General features: G+C 42.3%; 2 protein-coding genes across 13 annotated transcripts in view; one reads left to right on the top strand and one right to left on the bottom strand.

Annotated features, from left to right (window-relative positions):
• Window positions 1-4,260, top strand: part of ATXN7L1 (ataxin 7 like 1) — a 65,805-nt gene extending 61,545 nt beyond the window's left edge. For 8 of the 9 annotated variants that reach the window (XM_060279546.1, XM_035126557.2, XM_060279547.1 and 5 more), the window contains 2 exons: window positions 426-1,371; window positions 2,095-2,572. In XM_060279546.1, the coding sequence (XP_060135529.1) occupies window positions 426-1,371; window positions 2,095-2,229 (1,081 nt within the window). In that variant the 3' untranslated portion in view covers window positions 2,230-2,572. Of the gene's footprint in view, window positions 1-425; window positions 1,372-2,094; window positions 2,573-2,605 lie in introns of those variants that run through there. The other variant, XM_035126548.2, reaches the window with a different exon arrangement.
• RINT1 (RAD50 interactor 1) lies at window positions 967-24,278 on the bottom strand. 4 transcript variants are annotated; one of them, XR_009558249.1, is made up of 17 exons: window positions 24,117-24,278; window positions 22,678-22,753; window positions 22,043-22,107; window positions 21,255-21,450; window positions 18,358-18,599; window positions 17,155-17,328; window positions 16,923-17,075; window positions 15,889-16,045; window positions 14,580-14,690; window positions 13,958-14,183; window positions 12,544-12,681; window positions 10,951-11,150; window positions 10,466-10,680; window positions 9,102-9,282; window positions 8,891-9,009; window positions 5,746-7,649; window positions 967-1,084 (listed from the first exon to the last, which is right to left on the bottom strand). XR_009558249.1 is itself a non-coding variant. In XM_035126560.2 (16 exons), the coding sequence occupies exons 2-16, from the start codon at window positions 22,729-22,731 to the stop codon at window positions 7,427-7,429; spliced, it is 2,454 nt and encodes an 817-aa protein (XP_034982451.2). In that variant the 5' UTR covers window positions 22,732-22,753; window positions 24,117-24,278; the 3' UTR covers window positions 3,345-7,426. The 4 variants fall into 4 exon arrangements, 3 of the variants coding, with proteins under 3 accessions (XP_034982451.2, XP_034982452.2, XP_060135533.1); XM_035126560.2 differs by lacking the exon at window positions 967-1,084 and having other exon boundaries at window positions 3,345-7,649; XM_035126561.2 differs by lacking the exons at window positions 967-1,084; window positions 22,043-22,107 and having other exon boundaries at window positions 3,345-7,649.
• Window positions 24,279-24,583: the final 305 nt, after the last annotated feature.

Genomic DNA, 24,583 nt, shown 5'->3' with positions numbered 1-24,583 from the left:
GCTTAGGAAACCTACTTTGACACTTGAGTGGATCAGGCCCAGTTATGTGTATGATTTGAGTACTACCAGCACAACTGTAGTGTTACTTCTTTTTGAGAACCCAGATTAAACTTAATTGATCAGAGTAAGGTTAGGAGCATTCCTGATTAATTGGTAAGTAGAAAAGAATGGAAGGAAATTTCACATAAGACGGCTGGGCGGTGAAGGTGTAAGAGCATATGTGATTGAGTGGCATATACCCTCAGTCCAGTGTGAAGTAAGAGGAGGCCCAGTTGTAAGAATCTGGGGGGGGGGGAATCCCAAAATGTAATGAATTGGAACTGGTAAATTAAAACTATCCAACAATTCTTATTTGTGTGTGTGTATGTGTATTGCTCAGTCCTTGTAGCGAAGCTCAAAGTATTTCTTTTTCTTTCCCTTTTCAGGAAAATCCCTCCTGCAGTGGACAGTCCGATGCCCTCTCCAGCAGCACATATCTCCACCCCTTTTCCAGCATCAGTTTTGCAACCTTTCAGCAATCCTAGTGCAGTGTATATTCCTTCGGCGCCAGTCAGTTCAAGAATACCTTCTTCCTACTTGATGACTTCTGCCATGTTGTCAAACGCGGCTTTTGTGACTGCATCGGATACAAATTCCATTATGTCACACACTACGGCATTCCCTCACGTGGCTGCCAGCCTGAGTATTATAGACTCAACATTTAAGACCCCGTCGGCCCTGTCACCTGTGCCAGCGGTTATCCCTCCCCCATCCCACAAGCCATCCAAAACGAAAACCAGCAAATCCTCAAAAGTCAGAGATCTCTCGTGCCGCGGTGATGAGTCTTCTAGTAACAAAAAGAAAAGGCCGCCCTCTTCTTCTTCCTCGCTGTCTGTGCAGACTTCCTCGTCCCCCTCCTCTTCCTTTTCAGGGTCTCACAAAAAGAACTGCGTCTTGAACCCCAGTTCAACCTTGAACTCTTATCAGGCCACATCTTCCTATAACAGTCTGTCTGTGCACAATGCAAACAATGGAACAACCCCACTCAGTGCCAAATCGGAGCCCTCGGGAGGCCGGACTTCGTTATCAAGTAGCTCAGCAGACTCTGTGAAACACATGAGCATCGTAGTAAGCAGTATTGACGCCTCTGGTTTGTCTGTGCCCTCCCTCCTCCACCATTCAGGGGACCACTCCCTAACAGCACAGCACACCGTGCCCTCTCTCCCCCTTTGTTTTGACAAATCGGAAGGGAAAAAACGCAAAAACTCTAGTTCTAGTAGCAAAGCCGGTAAAATCACTAAAATGCCTGGTATGAATAGCGTTCACAAAAAGAACACTGCCAACCTTATTTCTACGGTGCCAGATACTCCAAACAGCTCCATCTCTCGGCAGGTAAGGGTTTCACGAGTCTGTCGGGTCTTGTTTCCATGACTTGGCAGGGGCAAAGCAGTCTGGCGGATGTATTAGGGTGCCTACAGTGGTGAACTACTGTGGACAGCATCCTGTCCAAATGTAATGCACAACTCCAGCCAGCTTCCGTTGCCCGTGAGCGAGCAATGGGGTTGAACAAAGTTTGCACCTCCTGTTCCGCTCCTGGCTGCAGAGGCAACTTCCTGGTTTCTTACACCACGGTTACTCAACGGTCAGCCACAAATATTTCCCAGGATAGCCTGACATATGCATGATATATTCCCGAAAATGAGAGCCGCGTGTTCCATATTGCTTTTAAATGAGAGTATCTCAATCAGGGAGTTAATCATGGGTAGGCAAACTAAGGCCCGGGGGCCGGATCTGGCCCAATCGCCTTCTAAATCCAGCCCGCGGGATGGTCTGGGAATCAGCATGTTTTTACATGAGTAGAATGTGTCCTTTTATTTAAAAATGCATCTCTGGGTTATTTGTGGGGCATAGGAATTCGTTCATCCCCCCTCCCAAAAAAAAAATATAGTCCGGCCCCCCCACAAGGTCTGAGGGACAGTGGACCGGCCCCCTGCTGAAAAAGTTTGCTGACCCCTCAGTTAAGTGAAGCAAAAGATGTTGAGAGTACGCTTGCTTTCATGGCAATTCTATATGGTTTCTGCATCTTGCCTTCTGAATACCATTTGTACCTTACAGATTGGAAAAAATAGCAGTGTAGCTTTGTCTCAGTCCAGTCCTTCAAGTACACCAAACCCGGTGCACAACAAACAAGTGAGTTGCAGTTTACAAATTTTACTGAAGTGGTTATATAACCAGTTTGTTGACCAGTGATTTTAATATAAACTACTGAAGCTAATCTTGCTGCACACGTTTATTGCATTATAATAAGTACTGATTTAATGCAGGCTTCTAAAAAGCCACTCATCTCAGTCTGGCAAGTCAGAATTCTGCCTAGCCAACTGTCAGGAAGGTTCTGTAAACTGGAAGTATGTTGGGTTTTGGGGTGATACCTATGACCTCTGGTTTGAGCATGAATTACTCAGTTTAGTGGGTGCTGCAAAATGTGGGGTTCATGCTGCAAAATGACTACAAAACTTTGGTACCAGTTTGGAGGGTATCCCAAATTTGGGGGTTTGTAGTTAATTAAGTTCATGTAGTGGAGCAAAATGTTGCATTGTTTTACAATCAACTTTTATCTTTCTTCCAGAAGACGTTAAACCGGACTGGTAGGATAAGGACTCTCCCATAACAAGGAAAAGCAACCAGCCTATAATCTCTCTTGTTTTAGCAGCCCTACTCTGGTTTCTTATTTTATTTTTGTTGCCTGCAGATTAAATTTACTTAATATTTTTTTAAAAATGTTTTTTAAATCTACATAAAACTGTGGCATATTTCAGTTCCTCAATACACATCGGCCTCTGATCTGTGCAATCTGGATTGATTTGGATTCAAGCTTTTAAAAGCAAATTGTTGCATTTCCCCCTTTTTGTTTCTTGCAGCAAATGACAGCAGTGAACATTCCGAAATAATGCAATCTGTGGTTATATTTAAAACACCCCTTCATTGTTTAAAATTTACAGTAACTTCTGTATTTATTGTTTATTATTGTCCTAGTGCATTTCTCAGCAGTAGCTAACAATTGTGTGGCCAGAAGTTTCACTGACGTTGTTCAGTGGTTTCAGTGTGCAGCACCTCTTGTTGATTATGGTATTCCTAATCTGCTCAATGTACTGAAGGGTTTATTCAATTTGTTCCCAGTGAGATTAATAGGAGCGCCATGTGAAAATTTCCTCACTTGTAGATGGAGGGGCCACAAAGAATCTATGCTACTGTTTTCCTTAATGAAACAATTTGTTCTTTGAAAAGACAGGAGCTGAGCATACTGAATTTGTATCAGTTAGAATTGCACTGACAATGTTTTACAGGAATTATTGCTTTTTTTTAAAAAAAAAAAATAAAGGTAGATTTTGAAATCAGGAACTTAATAATACTGGGGTACGGCAAAACTACTACAGAGCAGTTAATTTTTATTTCTACAGTGTTAAAAGTGCACTTAAATGCTGGTTTATTACATCTCAAGGGGGTAGGAAGCAGCTTACTTTTGGGGGGAGGAAAGACTTAAGGAATTTTTTAAAGCTTATACAATGTTTAACAATTGTAATGGCTAGGCCCTTTGGGGGGAAATTAGAAGATATTCTTAAAAGTAAAATTTTATAGTGTTAATTTTGTAATTTATGTTTTGCTATATTTGGGAAGTGACAGGAATAGTTTCATGAACTTTATGAAACTTAGGAAAGTTTTAAGCAATGCTTATATTTTTCATGTACTTTTGAGTTACGGTTTTATTGTACATTTCTTCAGACTGAAAAAAAGTGTACATATCTTTGTTATTTTTGCACAATTTTTGTCTTCAGTTGTAGGAACAGAGCCTTGTTGACTTTTTTTTATTAAAAAAAACTAATTTATTTTGTGTTGTATAACTGCAGGAGTTTTTAAATCTCAGTAAGAAAACACCATCTGATAAGTGAACTGCTGTTTTCTAATTCTGGTGAGATTCAGTGGCTGCTTCTGAGAATTAATGCCACTCAGTGACCGAAGGAACAATTCAATTGTGTTAAGAATTCCTTAGCTCTTAACATGCATCTGTTATGTAAGAAGCTGGACTGGGGAATGTTACTTTGCTGCTTATGTATGTATCCTTTTATTTTCAGTGGCATCGGTCTGAAAGCATTTTGGAAACCAAGTAAAAACCTCATACTTTTTTTATCCCCTGCATTTTTTTTAAAAAAAATCACCAATTGATTTTATATGTGCTAAAATGTCCAGCCTGAAAAGTGAAATGCAGGTGTGTGGGTTTTTTTTTTTAAGGATTTGAACTGGACCAGCCTATAATGTATTATTAGTGTAGCGTTCATTCAACAGTTGCTTTTCCTTCTCCTTCGTCCCACCTTTGCCTGAAGACTTTGTGATTCGTTTCCAGCAATAGAGGCTCAGAAGCTTTGGTTGTTACACATATTGCAATGCATAGGCCCTTCAGCCATATTAAAAAAACAAAAGCGACTTGGATAACTTGTATGCCTTCTTTTGTATCAATGTTAACAATTGTACATAGTGCTGATCAACCTTTGTAGAGAATAGTTTATACAGCATATTCTATTACTGCTGATTCTCAGTGAACTATTGTTTGAAAGAAAAAAAAAGAAATTTTCTATTTACACCTTATATTTTGTTATGCTGTTGGCCCATGGCACTTTAACAAAACTCTGTGGGTTTTGCATAGCTGGTCAGTCATGGGGAATATTAACTGTTGCACAGAAATGACTTTGCACCTCCTGTATTGTGCTTTCCTACTACAGATTTTAGAATCTTTTTCCAGAAGACTTTTGAAGAAAGCATGTCCAATCATTCTAAAAGAAAATGCCATATGTGTACAGTCCGTTTCTTTTCTACGAACCCATATTTTGTAACACTAAGTATTTTCATTCTTTGTTCTGCACCTTTTATGTATATCAGTATCAGAAAGAGCCCATTCCATGCTTGTGAAAATTGTGTTGGAAGTAAGGTGTAAATAATAAAACTTTATAGCTTACAGTTTTGAAAAAAGAACAAACATGTATCTGACTGATACTGCCACAGTTCAACACCAGGCCTGGAGAATATTCTCTAGTGAGCGATTGTATTTCTTTTGTTTTGAGGTTTCATTTTGTTTTTGCTTTATTATTATTATTATTATTATTATTATTATTATTATTTGTAACATGGCTTTGTAAATAAAATAATTTATATGTTTGTAAGAAATAGGTGAAGCGTTTTTATTAGCTTTTGAAGGAAAGTTACCTTTGGGAAACGTTTTTCTCTCTTGCTTCATGCAGCATCACCCAGGGCTTCTGTTACCTAATTTTGTCACTGTTGTAAATACAATACAATCACTTTGGATTGGGGTTCACTTTAAAACGTCACCATTGATCCGGCAAGGTCCAACCCACATGAAGAAGTATGTTTCTGTGGGGATTTTCATCCCCACCCCTTTCTACTTAAGAGATGGTGGCTGCTGCTGGGCTAGACGGGTTGGGGTATGGTGAGTCCACAATTCATAGCTTGTTCAAATGGTTCTGGCCCCAAGATGGAGAAATTCAAGCTCAGGAGTAGGTGGTACAGTCACTGATCAAGTGTATTGGTCTCTTCGTGGTAGACTCAGAGACACCTTAGTCAAGAGTGGTGCTCTAGTCTATATCCTTAATGTTAGGACCTGTTCCATTTTGAAAAAGGGAACACACACAAAGTTCCTCCTGCCATCGCACAGACTCAAGAAAACAGTAACCCCAGGAAAGCAAAAGCTATATATACCTTGTTCTTAGCCAAGTGCTGTAATTTCCATCCTTTAAACCCGTGGTGTCCAAACTTTTTTCAAAGAGGGCCAGATTTGATCAAGTGAAGGGACCTGAGGGCCGACCAAAGGAACAACCAAAGTTGTTGAGGTTTTCTTAGGATTGCATCCCAGCAAATAAACTGCCACAGGGGCCGGATTAAACAGACTGGATTAGTTCCCCGAAACAGACCTTGGGATTTGCCTGCTTTAAACTATTATCATTGTTTTATTAAAGACCACCTTTGTACCCAAGGAAATACTAATATTTACATGCTGCAGTCTTTCCGAAGATTCAAGAGCCAGCCTCTAAGAGACTTTTACCACAGGCCAAATCCCCCCCCCCATTTCCATGCCAGCCAATTATTCTCACAACCCAGTTCAGCTATTGTGGCAGATCCTCTTTTGTAAATCGCTTTGAGGTTTGGGTGAGCCTTGTGTTTTTCAAATCAGTGTATTAACTTTATGAAATGAAACAAACTAAACTGTCTCTGCACCCCAAAGCTCCTATGGCTGTACTTCTGACTGCAGAGTTTAGCCACCTTTAAAAACTTACCTGTGCAACCTTTTACACAAGGCACCCTCTCAGACCAACTTGGACACTGACTCCCAATCTTCACCAGATAATTATCAATACTGCACTGGGTGCTGCTATTCATGATCTGCCATGGTCTTTAGCTGGCCCACCTATATCTTGACACCACTCCTTTTTATTTCTCCACTCTTTGCTTTCCGACCCAGGCCTGTAGCAACCCCCCAGACCAATTTTTCAACAAACAAATAATTAAACAGTTGTCTACTTGCTCTTCATTTCAGGGAAAATGCAAAATCTCAGTCCTCAGCAACAGGGGATGTCGACAGGAACAACAGCCCAGGAAAGCAAAAAGACAAACCAGTTCTCAAATTCTCTCTGGCTGATCTTCAGTTTGATTAGGGCCGCAGCTGTTTCAGAGTGCTCTAGACTTCCAGACAAAGGCACAGAAATCACAGAAAATGCTGCAAACCACTGTAAGCCCCTAGTGTTGATAGCGGACCACTGGAATATGTCTGGTGTTAACAGCTCAGAGCCCTTGCAAAGAGTTGTTGGGAAACCCTAGCAACAATCCAGCCAAACTTACAGGATTCTGTGTGACTGACCAGCCAGCAAGGGGAAACAGCTCAGGTTAGCTCATAAAATGCAGTTCCCACCAACTCCTAGAAGGATCCTAGAATAGAATCATAGAATTGTAGAGTTTGAAGGGAGCACAAGGATCTAGTCCAACCCTCTGCAGTGCATTAATCTTTTGCCCTATGTAGGGTTCCAATCCACAACCTTGAGATTAAGAGACAATCTGTTCCTGTAAGGGCTTTGTTGCTTGTGTACAGGGGATGTATTAGAATATGCCCTGTAATGAAAATAACTTTACTTGATTACCACAGAAAGTCAGCTGAGAAAACTGTATTTGTCACACTGGTGTTAGACAAGAATATATTCCAGCTGAACATATTGTTCAATTATAATACTTGCTGATCTGTACCCAACACGAAACTGTGGCATGTATACAGCTCTTTCATCTTCACTGAAAAAGTTAGTTTAGCACAGAGAAAAGTAGGAGCATTGATAAAGTTGGCTTTGTTTTTCACAGAGTGCAACGGTGATTAATCTCTCTTCATTCTATTTGCTTATTTCCCAGTGTTAGGCCAGTTTGCTCTCAAATTAAGAAGAATCTCGACATCTTGCTGAGCTAACTTGTAAATTCCAAGTTCATTTAATGCCGCCATTGCTGTGGGCTGACTTGAATTGAGGACGGTTTCAGTTCTGTTTTCAGTGGCTGAGTGAAGCACATCCTTTAAAAGTAGGGCTGAGCCAACATTTAAATTCAGCACAATACAGGCCTCCTTTATGCTGCAAAAGAAAACGAGAAAGTCCTCATTTCAGAACGGGAAAACCCAGGGAGCTATGCAAATGCTTGGAGGGGAACTTTAGACTTGTTGCTTATATAGCAGCCCATCCTGCCACATGACAAACCACATTTAAAACAGAAATCAGAACAACAGATCTTCATGCTATATCAGGTTTTTTTTTCTTTAAGTGACAAATATCTCACTAAATACCTCAGCCTGTAAATGATAAGTTCACTGTTTTGTACAAAACAGGGGAGGGGACCCATCTTATCTTATGCTTTTGCGCCTTAAACATAATTATTCCCCAACAGTGATGTAAAATTATTAAGTAGTGGTCTTTATATGCTTGCTTGCTTATCTATCTAACTAACTAACTAACTAACTAACTAACTAATTGCCATAAACCTGTAGATCTCATGGCAGTTCACAACATAAAATTGCAATATAACCAACGGTTAAACCACTGAGCCTAGGGCTTGCTGATCAGAAGGTTGGCGGTTCAAATCCCTGTGACGGGGTGAGCTCCCGTTGCTTGGTCCCAGCTCCTGCCAACCTAGCAGTTCGAAAGCACGTCAAAATGCAAGTAGATAAATAGGAACCGCTACAGCGGGAAGGTAAACGGCGTTTCCATGTGCTGCTCTGGTTTGCCGGAAGCGGCTTTGTCATGCTGGCCACATGACCTGGAAGCTATACACCGGCTCCCTCGGCCAATAATGCGAGATGAGCGCGCAACCCCAGAGTCGGTCACGACTGGACATAATGGTCAGGGGTCCCTTTACCTTTACCTTTTACTGTAAATGCTAGCACAGGGGTGGCCAACTCTCAAGAGACAGCGATCTACTCACAGAGTTAAAAACTGGCAGTGATCTACCCCCCTTTTTGGGGTTCAGGTCAAAGTTGTTGAGTTTTTTCAGGGAGGAGGTAAAATGTTGAGCTTTTCTTAGGGGAGCCACAGTTGTTCAGCTTCTTTGGGGGGAGCCAATGATCTACCAGTGATCTACTGCAGACATTCAGTGATCTACCGGTAGATCACGATCTACCTGTTGGACATGCCTGTTAGCAGAAGTCTACATTTTTATTAAAACTCTTAAAGGGGATGAATCTCTCTCATACCCTTTCTCAGAAAAGTGTTTATAACAAAAGGGTAGGAGGAAGAGGTTCCCTGCAATTCCTTCTCTATTCCCCCCCCCCCCAATATACAAGTTTTGAAGTAAACTAGAAAGTGAGATATGCTTTACTTACTGTTTGAAATAATTCTCTGGCCGCTTGCAGTAATGTGAGAACAAAGGGAAAAGATTCCTGGTCATGTCGAACTGCAGCTGCGCTGCTCCTCCTTCATTAAAGTGATTGGCCAGAATTATCTGTACACAGCATACAAATAACAGGCAGGTCATAGGGAACATTTCTGGCATATTTATCTTTACAGCCCTAGTCACCCAGGACAGACACTTACTTCCTGATAGATAAACAAGTCCACCTTCTCTGCAAGCAGTTGCCAGAAGATTTTGAACAACGAGTAGCAAAGCTGCTGCTCTAGTTGTAGGAGCTGGTCTCTCAAGGTCATTAGCAGTGGGCAGGCAGTGGCTGACAAAGACATCACGGCCTGTTCTGACTGGGAGGGCAAAGACAGCCACCTGAAAGAAGCAGAAAATCATCGCTGCAAAGGAAAGCTAACAGCACCCAACTCAAAGTTTGCTTGGGAGTTTACAAAACACTTCATGAGATCTGTTTCCGTTTGTGATTCTAGATGAGCCCGTTATCTTGACAGATGTGGAAGGGGACCACATCTCGCTCAATGGCAGAGCCCAGCTTCCATCCCTGACATTCCAGTTCAAAGCTCTCAAGGAGCAGAGAGTCCAGAAACACACCTGTTAATGTCTAAGGGACACAACCAGTATATTGTCTTTGCATTTTGCCACTGGCATTAGGAATCTCTCTCCATTGCACAGGGATGGTGAACCTGTGACCTGTGATGTTGCTGGAGTCCAACTCCCATTGGCCCCAGTCAGTGATGGGACTGCTGCAACATCATCCTTGGCAGTAGGGTGGGACAAGGGGGAGGAATGAATTTTAATACACTCATTACTAGATCCCAAAACCACAGTGACTGGTATCCATCCTGGATAGCTCAGTTGGTTAGAGCATGGCGCTGATAATGCCAAGGTTGCAGGTTCAATCCCCGAATGGGACAGCTGTATGTTCCTGAACTGCAGCGGGTTGGACTAGATGATCCTCAGGGGTCCCTTCAAACTCTGTGATATGATATGATATACAATAAAACAAAGTGGAATCATAGTGGAGTCTTAAAATAAAAACAAACATGGCTTTATTTAACCATCTTGAACATTAAGACAGTTTTTGAAAGCAATTCTGTGTTCCAAAGCTGTAACACTACTGGGTCAATCCGCACAACTACTCTGGAACTGGAAGAATTACTCTAAGGTCGTCATCCCGAGTATTCAGGTGACAAAACTGGGTTCTCTAAATGGCAAAAATTGTTACTACATCCTGAAGTATTTTTCGTGGCACAATAAAACAAGTGTTTTTTATGGCACGATAAAACAGCCGATTGATTAATCTCACAACAGGCACGGAATATAATTTCTTGATGGCTGTTCTCCCTCAAAATAGTCACCCAGATCATTCCTTTCAGATATCTGTATCCTGTCAGATTAATTCTGCAGCATCAGGTTTTATAAAACAAGGTAATGGCATACCATATTGTGGGAAGAAGAACGCAGGCTATACGTTTTTTGAAATTCCCCTCCACTCCGTTCCAACTGTATACAAATCAAAATGTGTTCAGCAAAGTATTACCTTTCCTTTTTGTACATCCTGGCAGCATCCTTGATCTCTCTGAAGACATGGTCCACCTGACGAGTCAGCATGTCATGCTTTAGTCGCTCCAGGAGGTTGATCATGTCGTCAAATACGGAGCTTTCCATAGAAGCCAGTTGTCCTAGCTGCAGCTTATTGAGTGCATTGCTATCAGCACAAACTTCCAGTGCCGCCTGCTGAAGCTGCAAAAAGAACTAGAGAGACATGAAGACCCTGCTTTACGCACTGCCGCCCAGAATTTTTATACATTTGAGGGCTGCTTGAGCATAGATACCTCCCAACAATGTGGCACCTTAAAATGGCCAAAATCTGATCCCCTGAACTTTGAATTCTACCAGTGCAAGTGAAAGGCAATTCTATACTGTGAAGAAATAGTGGCAGTTGTGCAACAAAATACGTTTAAAATTAAGTTTTTGACAATCCACAAAGAGCAACTGTAGTTATGTAAAACGAGCATCACTTACAACGTTGTCCGCCCAATCTGCCAGGACTGTTGCTATGTAGTTCACAGCATTGAGGATGGCGCAGTAGCGAAAGGCTAAAGGCACTCTGGTCTCTTCCTTCATAACTTGAGTTAGCCGTATCCTGAAGTCGTCCACCAACTCCTTCTGCAACTCTAGGAACTGCAGCTTTCGAGCAGCTGCAGGAAGGTGTTTATACCTATCTATGCAGAACACATTACAAGGAGTTTGGTAAATTATTTCATATTTTTAAAGGCTCTCTTTTGTTAGAAAGCACCTACCGTCCAAGATTTCATCACAGACTTAACTGGCGCTGTTTAAGGAACGGGAACGGTGTTACAAAAAGTAGTTTATTAATGTACTCAATGCTTCGCGCTATGGCATTTAACACTTTTGCCTCCTTTTCATAGCCTCTGCTGTCCCACAGAAAGAGCATTTTTAATGGATACAAGACAGGCTGGGAACTTGTTCCGTAGACACACAAAGGCCACGTTTCATTCCCCTAATGGCATTTGCCTGTTGTTCTATGCCACTGTGGCTCAACGCTGATTGCTAACTAACTTAGTAAAATAGGGGTATCAACCTAAAACACATTAGGCTGGATTGAGAGGACGTTAGCCACCATGGTTTCAATGGACCTGAAGTTAACAATGACGTAACTTTTCCCCACTGATTTCAGCAGGCCTTAGCCTGAAATACTACACACAGTTGAGTGGGAGTCAAATCAATGGGATATGCATAAGATAATGATGGAAAGGGCAATTAACTTCCTCTGAATTAACTCCACTGATGCTGCTCCATGCTACTCAAAGCAGAAGATACCTGCTTACCGTACACTCAAAATCCATACTATAATTATTAGCAATGTTTGGTCTCTTTTAGGTTTCTGAGTATTCTTAAGATTGTTTTTCTTTTTTAAAGGTACATTATCCCAGCGGTAATTGCCCAACATATCCATGCTGTTAGTATTGACAGTGCCATGACTACCTTGTGAATTATTCACTGATGGAAAGACGAATGAACAGAAACTACACTGATTTGTTCCAATGCAAATGCAATTCCAATTTCCAACTCTTATTCCTTTAAAGCCCTAAATGGCCTCGGCCCAGTATACCTGAGGGAGCGTCTCCACCCCCATCATTCAGCCCGGACGCTGAGGTCCAGCACTGAGGGCCTTCTGGCAGTTCCCTCACTGTGAGCAGTGAAGTTTCAGGGAACCAGGCAGAGGGCCTTCTCGGTCGTGGCACCTGCCCCGTGGAACACCCTTCCATCAGATGTCAAGGAAATTAACAACTGACTTTTAGAAGACACCTGAAGGCAGCCCTGTTTAGGGAAGTTTTTAATGTTTGAAGTTTTATTCTGTTTTTTAAGGTTCTGTTGAAAGCCGCCCAGAGTGGCTGGGGAAACCCAGCCAGATGGGTGGGGTAGAAATAATAAATTTATTATTATTATTATTATTATTATTATTATTATTATTATTATTATTATTTGGTGACAACTGTAGCCACTGATAGGATGTTGATCTCCTTGTTGATTGCAATACAGTTCTTGAATTATTCAAGAACTAAAACCCAATGCCAGAAATGTTATAATTACCTGTGATAACCAGTAGCAGAGTCATAAAAGTTTCAGCACAGTCTGGGACTTTCATTTCATCTACATCTGTAATGTCTTTATACTGTGATATCCAGGCAGCTTCAGATGAAAGCATCGAGTCCATCTTTTGAAGAGCAACTGCCAGGCACATAAAACCAATGAAGAACTTAAATATTTAAATAGTTACCTTAGTTAAAATAAAATAACTTAGTTACCTTATTATTTCAAATTTTATTTCAAGAGGGGAATAAATTGTTCCTTTTTAAAATGAAATTTGGGACAGGGGAAAAACATATCAAATATGGCAATTTTGAATCAAAGGTAAGATGCTGCTTCAACTAAAGGAGTTAACTGAACGAACCTGAGTAACAGCTAAAACAACCAATATGAACCCAATAAGAGAGCACGTTTATCAATAATGCCCTGGAATCAGATGGGTTCTCTTATACCAACTGTTAAAATCCCTTACAAAACTGACAAACACTATTATCTTTATGCAAGTATTGGCCAAAGTAAAGCTTAACACTTCCTAGTGCCACATTTTTACAGTTGTTTATTCAAATTTCATAGGTTTTACAAAATCAACTTCTTATTGACCTGATCTTCAATTTTACGATAAACTGTAATAAGGGGGTAATTAGCATCCTTTCCCAGGTTGCTTTTGCTATTGTGGTTTCTTCTCTACTTTAAAGTCTTCTGAACAATAAAAGGAACAAGAACAATAGCAAAAGGAGTACTATTCAAGCAGAAATAAGTTGAATCTGACATGGAAAGCAAATACAGTACTGCCTGATCTCTGGTGGTACAGTCTGTTCTTACCTCTACTTTCTTTGCCATGGATTTGCTTTGCAGTAGATAAAAAGCTCTGAAGAGCTCAGATGTTAGAGCAGTGTGCCTTTGGCAAGCTCAGCCATATCCTAGAAGCATATCTCAATAGTCTCAATGGCTAAAAATCTAGCAGACTGCCTTAATTCATGGATATTGGCATCTTAACCCTCTCCCAGTAAAGTTGGTTCTGCCATGCTATGTTTGACAACTAATATTCCTGGGATAGCCCTCTAGCGGCTATCAAGTAGGCCTCCTGATTAGGAAACAAGCTATATCCTTTGCTGTGCATCAGGATTATTTTCAGACAGATCCATAGACCTCTCCCCACCAAAAGCCTGACACCTTTAGGAGCAGCAGCATGGACTGTGTTTCTTACAATCATGAGCCTCTGCAGAAAACCACGTACGCCGTAAATTCCATCCCAAGTGCAAACATTTAGAGCACAACTCTAGTTCCAAGACTTGTTCAGATTTAAAACAGCTATTCCCCCCAAGGTAGGTGAGCTTGGAATGGTCCCCCCTCCCCAAACACCCAATTTCTCCAGGACCGGTTTTCAACCAAGTCGGATCTCCCCATAGTATCTTACATTTTCTCTCCACAGTTAACCATCTTTGAAAACAGGTTTCTTCTGATAGAATGTGCATGCAGCTGGGGAGGCTGCTGAGATACCCATGGACGCTGTGCAGCTCTCTCTCAAACAGAAGCACCTCGTCCACCAGGTGACAAAAGAGGTTGTCGTCATACAACAAGCAAGGGATATCAGCAGCCAGCTTCTCAAGTATCAGCATCACCAAAGCTCGGGAAAATTCCAGCTTAAGAAGAAACGAAGAGATCAATTCAGATGGCAACTGCATTTGTATCGGAAATGGTTAAACTTCAGGCTGGTGGAATCTACTTTTTTTTAATCAATGCCCCACCACCCACGTGCAAAAGAGACATTTAGAAATAAAAAAATCCTGAGCCTAGAACATTTTCTCACAGTCCTTTCAACTTGAGTATCCTGCCCCCCCCCATCTTTCTTAATTTCAATAGTCTTCATGTGTCACTTTCTTGCTGCTGCCAATGATAAAGTGGGAGTCAGAAATACTTGCTGATCAAGTAGAAAACACCCATTAAAACAGTTGTTTCCAGTCAATCTTCTGCCCATCCTGTGCTGGATGTATAATTTCATGGTTATCAGTATGTTAAGAATATACAGACATGCTTACCTTTGCATTCACCGATACACCTGCCTTGTCCAACGCTGGTTGGATTTTGTCTTCAAGAAACTTAGCATGATTTCCTATCCACATGAGTACTTGGGTTAGGTACCATTCAGGCTTTTGAGAAATAAGAAGAATTCACAGTATCGGTTGTTAGGTCAAAGATGCAACCTAGTCTGATCAGAGCATCATACATCACCTTAGTCTGTTGGCCCAGTTCCCCTCTAGCAGCCCTCGCCACTGCTTTTTATATTCCCAGAAATTAAGTGGTTTGTGCTTGGCAAGGAAAGTGCTTAACCAAAAAGAGTTTGATAAGCAGAACATGTGCTTGCTATAGGTGTGTGCTGCAGTACAGACAAGAATTTCCTTAAAAGATACAGTGGTGCCTCGCTAGACAAAATTAATTCGTTCCACAGGTCTTTTCTTATAGCGAAAAATTCGTCTAGCGAATCCCATAGGAATGCATTGAATTTTTTCCGATTTTTTTTTTTGCCCATAGGAACGCATTAATTGAATTTCAATGCATTCCTATGGGAAACCGCGATTCGCTAGACAAATTTTTCGTAAAACGCATTCGTCTAGCGAGGCAACCTCCACTCGAAAAATCCTTTCGTTAAGCGGAAATTTCGTTAAGCAGGGCATTCGTTAAGCGAGGCACCACTGTATAGGAAACAGACTACCCAAGTCACAGGCCAATAGAAGGGATATAAACAATGAACTCTTGTGGCACTTTGTTGTTTTTGTTACAACAGACCAACACAGCTACCTTTCTGGAAACTGGGAGAATGGAGAACATTGGGAATCAATCCAAAGCAGCAGAAACCTAGAACAAGTTAGTTCAATATGTTTACAAGATGTCTAGAGTTCATTTAAAGTTGTTACTAAAATCAGGCATTATTTCTTACATTTTAAAAGATGCACAAAATGCCAACTACATGCCAATCTTCCCAATGTAATGCAGGAAGAGGTTTACTTCTGACTGATAAGACGTTGTCTGCATATTTTTGCTGTTGCAGCTGTGTGAGTTAAAAGAGCAAGAGCAGGGATGGGGAATTTGTGACCTGTTGCATTTTTGACTACAACTCCCATCGTCCCTAACCATTAGCCATGCTGACTGGGGCACATGGGAGTTGGGAGTCCAGCAACATCTAGAGAGCTAAAGGTTGTATTCTAAATGAAGGCTGAAAATGGATGGAAGGACTAGTAAATTTTGAGAGGCACATATGCACATCCTATTCCACCCTCCACCTTCCTTCATATATCTTTTAGAATGTTCTATTTAAGACAGTAATTTTGTACAACACCATCACCCTACCTTGCTCAGCATATTTGTTTGTCTGTTTCCTGTGAAATGATACTTGAATCTTTTCTGAAGAGGAGCCAGCATGATCTGCATAGGTAGTATGATAGGTGGAGATGGAGGAAGAATGTATTTTTCTGGAAGCTGTTTTGGTTTGGTTAATAGTTCGTCTCTGAGATTTTTAAGAGTCAAAGTTAAATGTCTCATTGATACAGATACAGGCATATAGATCTCTGGACCACACCCTGAGTGAGAAAAATGTTGGAAGGGATCATGATAAGCAGGCAGAGTAGTGTGATCTTCAGTGAGGTAGCACATGCTCTGACTGGTTATGTTCTGAGGGAGGTTTCCCTCTGTATGTCTGGTTGTACGTCTCCCTGCTATCTACAGGGTACAAAATGAAAGACAAATCCTCTCTCTTCACTCCTCCTCAAATTATACCCTGTTTTTGTTCAGTTTGCTTAGCAAAGTGTCATCAGGACTTATCTCTCTGGACTCCATTTGCGTTTATTAGGTCACTTTGCTAAGACAAGAAGCATTGATTTATATTAGCTACAGCTCACCTGCCCCATAGCCCACACAGTTCTGGAGGATCCCCATAACCCTCAGGAACCGCTTCACAGGGTGGTCAACAGTGTGCACTGCGTAATAAATAAAATCCCCATGTAGAAATGAAACTCTGCTCAAACTTCTCTTGGTCCAAACTTTTAAAAATAAACACAGAATTCTTGACTTCTGACAATTTGGTTGGATTCATTACAAGTTAAGTCACACTACGAGACTTAGACATGACTAATTTTTTACTCTTGATTCTGATGGGACCAAACTTGGTCTGGATCCCATCCTTAACGTCTGCCTCTTGATCTGCAGTTGCACGGCGGTGGCAATGCATATCTCCATGTTGTGAAAATCTTCACCTGCTGATTTCTGCAGATCAAGGCACAAGAGCATGCCAGGCCATTTTGTTTTTGTTTTCCCTGTTAGCGGCAAAACTAGCATGCCATAGTAATTCATTTAGCACAACGCAATCTTGGTTTTTCCAAGGATACGAAGTTTGTAGTTTCAGAAGCTGAGAAAAGAGTGTCTCAAAGTTCGTGTATATCTCTTGGGTGTTGGCTGGCGCTGTAGCCAAACCGAATGGCTGGGATTGTGTTGGTCCAACAAATGGCCAATGAAGATGATTTAAAGTCTCCTCAAAATCACTGCAACAGAAGAACATATAAAAATTACTTTGATTTAGTAATGCAAAACAAAATTGAAGGAATTATTCCATATTCCTACCTTGACAATTTATCCTTCAGGATCTTGTGCCAGAATTGAACAGTGGATCTTACAAAAGTAAGAAGATGAGAACAAGACGACTCCTGAAGCTTGATATCAACTTCAGCCATGGCTGCTAGAGTTGTAGCAGCCTCTGGCACATTGTTAGTCATGAGATATTGCTGAATGTTGTCGCTAGAAAAGAAAAAAATGAGCAGGCTAATGTGAAAAGATCTTGCTTGATTTTACAATTATTTATGAAGTGCTTAATATTACAGTTGCTGGTGTGAGCCTTATCAGATGGCCAACTGACATGTTTGTAAACAGAGGAGTTGAACAAATACCACTACAAAATTACACTTAAAAACATGTAAAGAAATCTAAGTCTTAGAAATCTGTCTGAACCCTCTCACCAAAACAACAGAACAGAAAAGTTAATATCCACCAATAGGATCTGCAGGGATAAGCAGGTATCAGTGCTCATCTGTAAGAAACTTCAGCTGCTGATTTCTGCATATCAGGACACCAAGAGAATATCAGGCTAAAAATGTTTAAAACCTCAACCTAAGATACATGGCAAGCTATTTAGATAAACTATAAAAATTCAGATGCACCACCACATCTTTTAACTATTTTGATTATCTTGCCCCACCCAACTGAAGGCCCCACATATTCCTATTTTGTTCTGTAGGAAATTAATATTTACAATGGATATGGAGATTTTAATTATTTAAACCAAATAAATCTGGAACGTGTTAACCATTTTTAGCTTGTTCAAATAAGCTTGCAAACTAAAAAAAAAAAGTCCGCACACATGCACAAAAATACCTAAATAAAACAATGGGCCCATAGCTACGATCCTTTTGGATGGGAAATAGCATATGCAAATGCGGAGCACATAACTCCTGTGATCCAACACAGAGTCCTTTCAAAAACAGAAGAATTCTACCAATCAGCTATTTGGGAGGGAACATAGGGCTCTTGATTCAGTCATATACCCTTTCTGCGTCACACAGTAACCAATAGGATTGCAGCTTTAATTTTAAAGTTTAATTGTTTCAAGGCATGTATGTAATTATTATTATTATAGTTGCTTTATCAAAAAAAGTATCAAAGCAAATCGATAAGATATAATGCAACACATAAAAACAATTCAAAATATTTGGAGACTCTAAATATTTCATCATGCCCAAAACATATAAGGTGAGGTACAGTACTATTTACCTTAACTCCTCTATTTGTGAAATCCATTTTAAATAAGCCAGGTGCCTTTCAACTTCTTTTATCTGACTTATCAGTACACCGAGATCCTCCATCCATGGCTTGGATGTCATCAAGTGATTATTAATTGAACCGTACAACAGGCTTTCCTTCTCTAGAAGCTGGTTGAGAGACTTTTTAGAGTCTTCTGCATTCTGTAAGGCCTTCTGAATTCTTTTAGGAACTTCAGACGAAACTGTAAGCACCTATATGTTAAAAAGAGGCAACAGGCATCCCTGTAGGACATTTCTGTTATGTGGCAGAGGAACACATATGTAGCTGACTTCGTCCAGTTCAGACAAATAACTGAAACTAAGGCTTAAGACGTAATAAGGGCAACATGGGATTTGATTGTACACAAACTGCTTCTCTCTTCTTTCCCTGGGAACAGGTAACAGCAAACCCAAAGAGAGAGGACTGGAGAGAACTTCATAAGGAAGAGGAAAAAGGCAAGAGAAGCATGCAATTTAACAGGTCAATCCCTAAATCCTCATTTCAGTTGTAAGACTATACTAGACCTCATAGAATCATAGAATTGTAGAGTTGGAAGGGACCATGAGGGTCATCTAGTCCAACCCCCTGCAATGAAGGAATCGTTTGCCCAACATGGGGCTCAAACCCACGACCCTGAAATTAAGAGCCTCATGCTCTACTGCAGGCATTCCCAAACTTCGGCCCTCCAGATGTTTTGGACTTCAATCCCCATCATCCCTGACCACTGGTCCTGTTAGCTAGGGATCATGGGAGTTGTAGGCCAAAACATCTGGAGGGCCGCAGTTTGGGGGTGCCTGCTCTACTGACTGAGTTAATCCCAGCCTCCTCATACCTCTGACCATCTATAACAGAGATGGGGAGCCTGTGAATCTCCAGATGTTGCAGTCTTCCACACCCAACAGCCCAGCTAGCATGGCCAATGGTCAGAGCCAGTCTTAGCAACCACTCATGGTTTGTGTGGAGAGAAACAAACTAGAAGACTGGCCAGTGGCATAGTAATAGTGGGGCGGGGGCGCGCCACCCCGGGCAGCAGACTGGACGGGGCTGACCACCTCCTATGGCCGCTGCTGCTGCTGTGTAATGTGACACGGCCACCGCCATGGAGGAGAAGCCCCAATGCAACCGAGACTGCCCCACTCCGCGGCTTGCTCGCGGGGTTTGCCGCGGGGCTGCGTTGCATGGCTCCTGTGCGTGCATGCGCCGCACGCCACATACGTCGTGATGTATGCACCATGCGTCGTGACGTGCAACGCACGCACGTGATGGACACCCCGCCCTCCGGCAGCGTGCCTTTGGGTTTGCCGCCCCGGGCAGCCAGGTGGCTAGCTACGCCGCTGAGACTGGCTTGTTTTATCCATGGAGAAGCAATGCAGGAATTTAATGTAAATGAGCGCTACCTATTTACAATGAAACCTTAGATTGTTTTAAACTATGGTTTAATATGACATAAGGACTAGGCCACTGCGTTCAGTGGAACCAACTCTCGGATATGCACGAATAACCTGAACAACCTAAAACTGGAATGAAATGCAATGATGACGTTGCTAGAAAATAAAAAACCCAACAGCCTTTAAGTCTGCTTTGGACTCTGGCCAAAGATTCTCTAGTTCCCATATCACCTCCCCTGAAACAAATGTAATTGATTCATTATTAATAGCATGTTCTCATTTATGTAAGCTCAATAACTGTCATAAAAGAAGGAATATAGCAACTGTATTAAAGATATGAAACCACAGAAGTAAACAAGGGGCTGATACCTACAGCATAGGAGATATAGAAAGCATGTATAAATGGAAGAACATCTGGTGAAGATGCAAATTGCAACGAATGGTCTAACTCAGGCATCCCCAAACTTCGGCCCTCCAGATGTTTTGGGCTACAATTCCCATCTTCCCCAACCACTGGTCCTGTTAGCTAGGGATCATGGGAGTTGTAGGCCAAAACATCTGGAGGGCCGCAGTTTGGGGATGCCTGGTCTAACTGCATGGGTCTCCAACTAATCGGCAGAATGGGATTGTGTCCATTCTGCATTCCATCCATGCATAGGACATGATGTTTCAATATGATCTACAACACATGCAAGCAGGGGCGAACGAAGGCGTTGTGACACCCGGGGCGGGGCGTCGCTACGTAGGGCGCATGTGCAGCTTCGCTACATACAACGCATGCACGGTACATAGCAATGCCGCACATGTGCTGTACATAAAGGTTTGCCGGCGGTGCCACTCCAGCGCCGTACAGACGGTGCTGGGATCCTCTGCTTGCGGTTGCAGCCACAAACGGAAGATGCTCTGTTCGCGGCTGTAGCGGCGACATAGGGATCCTAGCACCGTCTGTACGGTGCTGGAGCGGCGGCACCAACAAACCGCTATGTACTGCGCATGTTCGGCGTCACTACGTACAGTGCATGCGTGTAGCAGCGCACGTGCGCTGTACATAGCGTTTTGCCGCTGGCGCCGGGATCCTCTGCTGGTGGCTGCAGCCGCGAATGGAGGATCCTCCACATGCGGCTGCAGCAGCGCAATGGCTGCTCGCACTGCCGCAAGCCCCCACAGGGTGCCTTCTTGTCACCCCAGCAGACATGGCACCCGTGGCGCACCTCCCCCTGCTCCCGTTGCGACGCCACTGCATGCAAGCCAAATTGTGCAACTGCTTTTTTAAAAAAAATCCCTCCCAGATGTTGCAGGACAGATTGGGGCTGCATTCTTAAATATACTAAATTGTTATTCCCAATATGTGAACATGACATAGCCCTTATATCAGTGATTATACTCCCCATCCTTTGTACAGACAACACAGCTCAGGGTTTGTGAACAGGGTACGCTTTTTCATGAACTTCTTTAAAAAAGCAAACATATGCAACTCACCTGTTCTTCTAGCTTTGCTTTATTTTCTGACAGCTGTTCAATAAGTCTGCCAAGCTTGCTTAATGACTCGTAGTCTGTTCCAACCTCCCTTTCCACAAATTCAGACACATAAAAAGGGATATCGCAGCTCTCTGGGTCTCTAGGAATTCTCTCTTTTCTGCTATCCAGGGCTTCCATCTTTGGATCACCTGCAGTACTGAGTTAAAAAGGTTTGAGTTAACCTGTATGCAAAGCAAATGTGAAGTCCATTTGGAATAAGATATATTAATTGAACTTCAGTTCAACAAAAATACTAATAGACTCAAGTTTTATTAAATATGGAAATAGAAGCTGGAAAATATCTGAGTGGTTATTTTCTTCAGAATAGATTACTCCAGAGCCTTTTTTCAATGAGAAAAAAAGTATTACTGCAATGTCACAAAACTGGAATCTGCTCCTAGCCATATACCAGAACTATGCCTTTTGCATTTAATATAATGCAAATGCTTTTATGTCCTTGTATGAAAAAACCCACTTAAAAACAACAACTCAAGACTTTTGCTGTTTGGAAAGTGATGGAGAAACAGAATGAAAAGTGAGAGGTGAACAAATGACTAATGGGCAGACATGTTAACACCCTCCAAGCAAATCAGGATAAATGCTCATTGCTATATAACCTCATCTCAAACAAATCAGTGATTGCTCAGTAAGGACTGAACAGCACCTAACCACTGCATACGCTTTGAGCATGCAAATCAGGATGAATGTTGAATAAATAGGTTGTCAGGAAGAGCTCTGAGAGCACCCACCATAGAAGCTGAGCTTCTTCAGAATCTTCTGTTTCTCCTCCTAGCCCTTCCTCTTTGTTGGTCTCCTGCTGAGATAGAGAGGCACAGTTTGAGTCCACCTCCTTTCTATATCAGCTTTCAGGAGCAATGAAACACTGTTTTTCAATATCCATTACATCTGCTTTCGGATGGGCAGATTGGAAATGCAAAAATATTATAAGTATAAATACCTGTATACAGGTGAAACTCGGAAAATTAGAATATCGTTGAAAAGTGCATTTATTTCAGTAATGCAACTTTTTATTTTTTATTTTTATTTTTATTTTTACAGATGCTTTCTTTTGGAAATTCGACAGTAATAAAACTATTTGTTGTAATTGTAATTATTTGTTGTTAGGCGGGTCAATTATAAATAGAATGTACCGTAATTAATGAAATGTAATAGCGATGTTTATTTTTGTATTATTGTAACTATTTAAGGCTTGACATATCTTGCTTTGCATGTCATGCATCTATCTCCTATATTGGTTTCACCTTTTAAGTTGCATTACTGAAATAAATGCACTTTTCGACGATATTCTAATTTTCCGAGTTTCACCTGTACGTAAGCCTAGAAAATAGATTGAGAAACAGTTAAAGAAAGAAAGTTCACTTGCCTCTTGAAGGTCCAAAGTTGCATCACTGTTCAAAAGTGGTTGCACCATCTCCATTGTAATCCACTCTGGGTATTCTCTGCAGGGGGGAAAAATTATCTACATTTCAGAAAATTGCTAACAGCAGCCAACACAGCTGAATGAAACCTCCATGTCCACAGGCAGTATAACTTAACACGCCAGACAACAGGAACAAATAAAGAAGAAGACAACCAGGGTCATTACACTGCCTAGAAACATCTGGCTGGATGCTGCAGGAAGTGGGACCCTGGATTAGATGGACTTTCCATTTCCCCTTGGCAGGACATCCGTTAGCAGCCATCTGTATCGATAAACAACAGGAGAGGTCAAACCATTGCAAAATTACAGCGCCTGCCATGGCTGTAGAGTCCAATACAGGTGAGACATGTTTTCTTCCATCTGAGACAGATTCAGGCGTCCGCTTTCACTGTTACAGGTGCACCACGGCGATTCTTCTCCCTGCGGTCCTTCCTCCTCTGGTCACTGCTACAGATGCACAACCTGACAGCGGGTCTCCAGGCGCTGTGTGGTCGCCGAAAAGGGATTCCCACACGGCGGGGTTGACGTCGCCAGCCTCCACATCTTGTTTTCAGCTATCTCTGTAGGGCAGAGTTGGCCTGGTGTCTGAAGTATGTCCTCAGGGACCCTGCCATCTTCCATTCTTCACACTTGACCATGTTATGATGACAGCCCTGGCAATGTTGTTGTGGCCTTGTGGGGGTGTTGTAAGCCAAAAACAGCTTATCTCCTGAGTTTATGCCAATGAAACTCAGGAGTCCAATGTTGTTCATTGCAAAGCAATAAGTTAGTCGGATCGTTCCGCGAAACTGCAACCCAGCCTGGTGGTCCAGGCAGTGGTATTTATAAAGTTTCAAACAAAGCATTTCAATTTTCACCAATCATATACATCATTACCTCATTTCATGTTTAATACACATGTGCAATAAGCACTAGCAATTTCTGCTGATTAAGTTCTGATTCCCACCGTGTTGTGTTATACTGTTTTAGTGTGCATGTTGGGAACCTGTAGCCATTTGCACCATGTAGCAACTTATATTCTAGCTTTGAGCTGTATCTTTGTGATTCGCATATTAGCTGTATTTCTGCCCACGTGTTGCAAAATCATCATAAAGTAACAGGCTGCCATAACTTCTCTATTAGAAGCACATTCGAGGATTTACAGGGGTACACATTATCATATTTATTGTGGCCCTTTGGGCCACCACCACAGGGGCACTGCTCCGGCTGACCCCTTAGAGCCCGCCCACCCACCGACCCCTTTGCCTCCCCCTGACACATGTCAATCCTCCTCCCCACAACAACTAGTAAGGAGAAGCAGAAGGAGCCCGGCCAGACGCGGTCACCCCACCCCGGCTATCTCAGCAACCTCCTTCCCCGTCGTCCCAACCCATGAAGGCCACCTGAAGAAGAGCCTTTGTTGGAGCCTCGGGTGCCACGCAGTCTCCGTCCCCGACTCCCCTGAGAGGGGCGCGAAGGCGAACCGGGCTCAAGCCACGCCCACTCCGCCGCCTCCAGGTCGACGCGTCGGCAGCCCGGAGCACCCAGCAGTGACGGCGCGGAAGCAGCGCGAGGAAAGGGGGAGGGGTCACGTGGCGTGGAGGCGCGCCGTTTAGACGCAAGAGCTTCCGCAAGATAGAGCTGTAAATCGATAGACCCGCGCCCGAAGGCTGTGCTTCCGGGTTGGCTTTGGGGAAAACCTTCTCTGCGCTCGGATAGGAGCGGGAAAGAGTTAAAATTGACTGGGCAGCCAAAAATGCTGCATCGCCCCCCCCAAAAAAAGTATAGTATCATATACTTGGGAGGGACCACGAGGGTCATCTAGCGCAATGCGGGGATCTTTTGGCGAACGTGGGGCTCGAACCTGCAT

This window comes from Zootoca vivipara, chromosome 10, assembly GCF_963506605.1.
Source record: "Zootoca vivipara chromosome 10, rZooViv1.1, whole genome shotgun sequence".
Lineage (NCBI taxonomy): Eukaryota > Metazoa > Chordata > Lepidosauria > Squamata > Lacertidae > Zootoca > Zootoca vivipara.
This window is presented reverse-complemented; position numbering and strand designations above follow the sequence as displayed.

Excerpts from the sequence above, each read along its gene's own strand:
- RINT1 (XM_035126560.2), bottom strand. The coding sequence starts at position 22,731 with ATGGAGATGGTGCAACCACTTTTGAACAGTGATGCAACTTTGGACCTT. Across the intron at positions 12,682-13,957 it reads GTTAACTGTGGAGAGAAAAT|TTGCTCTTCAAAAGATGGAC; the intron begins GTAAGATACTAT and ends TGTGCCTGGCAG. Across the intron at positions 7,650-8,890 it reads CCAGAGAATTATTTCAAACA|CATAAAGGAGGCCTGTATTG; the intron begins GTAAGTAAAGCA and ends TTTCTTTTGCAG.